This window comes from Corylus avellana, chromosome 3, assembly GCF_965113065.1.
Source record: "Corylus avellana chromosome 3, dhCorAvel1.hap1.2, whole genome shotgun sequence".
NCBI classification, from domain to species: domain Eukaryota; kingdom Viridiplantae; phylum Streptophyta; class Magnoliopsida; order Fagales; family Betulaceae; genus Corylus; species Corylus avellana.
Window position 1 is genome coordinate 34,661,951 of NC_142492.1, and position 3,623 is coordinate 34,665,573.

Here is a 3,623-nt window from a genome sequence, read left to right on the forward strand (position 1 = left end):
TGACATGTTTATATAAGAGGGGAGAGTGATATTAGAACTAGTGACATCCACTTCATAAGACGTGGTTTCAGTCGATTGAGTTACCTGTTGGGGACTATAATTTCTTTTTTTTATCAACAAACAGAAAACAAAAAAATGAAAGAAGAAGAGGAAAGAAAAAAAAATTAAAAGTGGAGAAAAACTACAAAGCGAAGTTGTAAGAAAGAAAGGACAGTCCGGTGCAGGTAAACTTTGTAAACACGTGCAGAAACGGCCGTTAGCCGTTTCGGGTCGGCTTGGCCGCAATCCCAAACGGCGACTCTTTCTTACCCGCGTTGGACCCACTTCAATTGCCTTTCTGTTAAAAAAAAAAAAAAAAAGAAAAAAAAAGAAGAAGAAATTTAAATATATTTCTACGCACTATAAATTGAATATATTAACGCAATGCTTTCTCTCTCACTTCTCTCACTCTCACACACACAGCGAATATAACCAGAACCGAGAGAGAGAGAGAGAGAGAGGGAGAATCTGAGCGAGGGTGAGAGCAATTGGGGTTGTGATTTGGAGAGTGGAGGAGCAAGAGGAAGGAGAAGAAGTAACATTTTCTTATCCAATTCGTAAGCTTTTTGCTCTATCTCTTTCTCTCTGCTTTTTTTTTTTTGTTGTTTTAATTTTTCGGGTGTTTGTCATTTATACCATCTCTGGTGAGGAAAAGGGAAAGAAATTTATGGGTTAGCTGTAAATGGAAATTTGAGATGGATCTGTTTTTTTGGAGTTTATCTTTCTGGAGGTTCAAACACCATGCTTACAGATTTGGTAAATTGTATGTAGCATTTTGAGTATAGTCTGGCATGTGATTCAGAATCAATTTGTGTTGTTTTTTTATTTTTTTTCCTTTTTCCTTTTTTTGAGTTCTATGTTGGTATTAACCTGAGATCTGTCATGGTTAATTCTCATTTTCAGCGCTGAATTATTCTATAGCTTTATTGTGCTGTATTTTAGCTTAAATTCTGATTCTTTTGCGTGTTATGGACCAGTATCACACTATGATGGCCATGGATATGTTTTGGATTTATTGTAGTTGCATGCATGTGGTTTTTAGGTTGCCAAATTTAGAAAAATTGAGATGGTTCAAGAATTTGTATTACCTTTTTAATTTTTTTTAATTTTATTCCCTATCTGCCGGTCTTATTACTGGATATTCTTTTTCATGAACAATGGATATAAATGCTTTCTTGATTTTCTTCAAAGATAAAAATATTTAGTTGATGGGTGTTTTTGTGTCTGGAGTAAATGAGAAATATGAATTTCCTTTTATTGACTGATTGGTCTTTCATTTGGTTTTGATGGTAATAAAGAAGGCGTTCTTTTGGGTGGTCGGATTTGAAATTTCCGACAACATGTTGGAGGGTCCGTCCTATCTTGTGTCGAGGGACTTGCCGAGCTCATGTGAGCAAGAGAGCAAGTGGATTTATAATACTTTCCGTGTGATTGAGCTCTCAAACAGCAATTGCCGATTGGAAGATGGAGAAGAAATTTCATTGAAGAAGTCATGCAACGTGCTCTCAAACAGCAACTGCCAATTGGGAGATGGAGAAGAACTTCCACCGAAAACTTCATGCAACACTCTCTCAAACAGCAAGCGCCGATTGGAAGATGGAGAAGAAATTCCTCTGAAAAAGTCATGCAACCTATCAGATACTCATGAGGTAGAGGGACCAGTTACGGGTTTCCCTGATATTTTCCTTGTCCCAGCTGATCAACCAGATGACCAGCAGCACACAGGGCATCAGTCAGACTCAGGTTCACTTATTCACCAACTGGGTAGGGACATCTCAATTAACTGTCTAATGCGCTGCTCTAGGTCTGATTATGGCTCAATCGCTTCACTGAATCAAAGCTTTCGGTCTCTGATTCGGAGTGGAGAGTTGTATAGGCTCAGACAGCAAATGGGTATCATTGAGCATTGGGTTTACTTCTCTTGCAGCCTCCTTGAATGGGAGGCATTTGATCCAAGTCACCGCCGTTGGATGCATTTGCCTAGAATGCCTTCAAATGAATGCTTCATGTGGTCGGACAAGGAGTCGTTGGCTGTTGGAACCGAACTTCTTGTTTTTGGGAAGGAAATAACTTCCCACGTTATTTATAGATATAGCATTTTGACAAACACGTGGTCATCTGGCATGAGGATGAATACGTCCAGGTGCTTGTTTGGTTCTGCCAGCCTTGGGGAAATCGCAATTCTAGCTGGCGGTTGTGACCCACGTGGCAATATCTTGGACTCGGCTGAGCTTTATAATTCAGAAACAGGGACTTGGGTGACCCTTCCAAACATGAACAAAGCGAGAAAAATGTGCTCTGGGGTATTTATGGATGGGAAATTTTATGTTATTGGTGGGATTGGAGTTGGCAACTCAAAATCGCTTACATGTGGTGAGGTGTATGATCTGAAAAAGAAGAAATGGAATGTGATACCTGACATGTTCCTTATACGAAATGGAGAGGCTGGGGTGAATGAGGCACCTGCTGCAGCTGAGGCACCTCCTCTAGTCGCTGTTGTAAATAATGTGCTGTATGCAGCAGATTATGCACAAAAGGAGGTGAGGAGATATGACAAAGAGAGGAACTTATGGGTCACAGTTGGGAGATTGCCTGAGCAGGCAGTCTCAATGAATGGTTGGGGATTAGCATTTAGGGCTTGTGGACAACGGTTAATTGTTATTGGTGGACCTAGGGCTTTAGGTGAAGGGATGATTGAGCTTAATTCTTGGGTCCCTAATGAAGGCCCACCACAATGGGACCTGCTAGCCACAAAGCAATGCGGCAGTTTTGTGTATAATTGTGCTGTGATGGGATGCTGAGTTGTCCGGTGTAGGCGATACGGCTATGATGTGTGGAGTCCTTTCTGGATAGAATTTACAGTTGTGATGGGATTCTGGCTCGTGGGTAATCTCTGCCCTCCTTTTTTGAGGAAATTTCCCGTTTAAATTTAGAGTTATAGATACTTCCTTAGAAGGAGGTCTAGAGCTTTATTTTCCTTTTCCTTTTCTTTTTCTTTTCCATTTTATAATTGCTTCTCTACCTTCCCTTTCTTTTTTAGTTACCATGAGAGCTTTTCAAAGGTTGGCATTATGTAGAACAGGCACAGGTGAATAATCTGAAGTCCTGGTACATGTTTTAGGTTGTGAACTATTTGCATAAGTTTTATTGAAGCATTTGCAGAATTGTATAATTGTTCATGATTCTCATTTGTTTTGCTCTTTCTAGAAGAGATTAAGACCCCTAACTGAAAAGAAAGAAGAAAAAGGAGGAAGAGAAACAGTGTCTTGTCTATCGGTTATAATTACATTTTCCTTATATCAGATTTTATATGTTTTAGGTTTTTATATGCACTCTGGTATTTCATTGTTTATAAGCCATGTCCATTTATTATGATTCAAATAGGCAGTATGTCTTCTGATCTGGTTAACTGGTGATGGTTGCTTGAAAGCATCCGTCACAGCATTTTGCTTCTAGTAAGGTAGGCTTAAGCTCAAATTGTTCAGTGTAAGCAGGCGTGTAACAAATAAACCATATATAGTATGAGCTGGAAAAAGTAAAAAATTTAGAATTGTACTAAAAAATCTCAGACAAACCATTTGAGG

General features: G+C 39.2%; 1 protein-coding gene across 2 annotated transcripts; it reads left to right on the forward strand.

The window, feature by feature from the left end:
* The first annotated feature begins 440 nt into the window (after nucleotides 1-440).
* On the forward strand, nucleotides 441-3,211 carry LOC132174647 (Galactose oxidase/kelch repeat superfamily protein). 2 transcript variants are annotated; one of them, XM_059586283.2, is made up of 2 exons: nucleotides 441-596; nucleotides 1,338-3,211. In XM_059586283.2, exon 2 carries the CDS (start codon nucleotides 1,380-1,382, stop codon nucleotides 2,838-2,840), a length of 1,461 nt encoding a protein of 486 aa, XP_059442266.2. In that variant the 5' UTR covers nucleotides 441-596; nucleotides 1,338-1,379; the 3' UTR covers nucleotides 2,841-3,211. The 2 variants fall into 2 exon arrangements, with proteins under 2 accessions (XP_059442266.2, XP_059442267.2); XM_059586284.2 differs by having other exon boundaries at nucleotides 1,341-3,211.
* The last annotated feature ends 412 nt before the right edge of the window (nucleotides 3,212-3,623 follow it).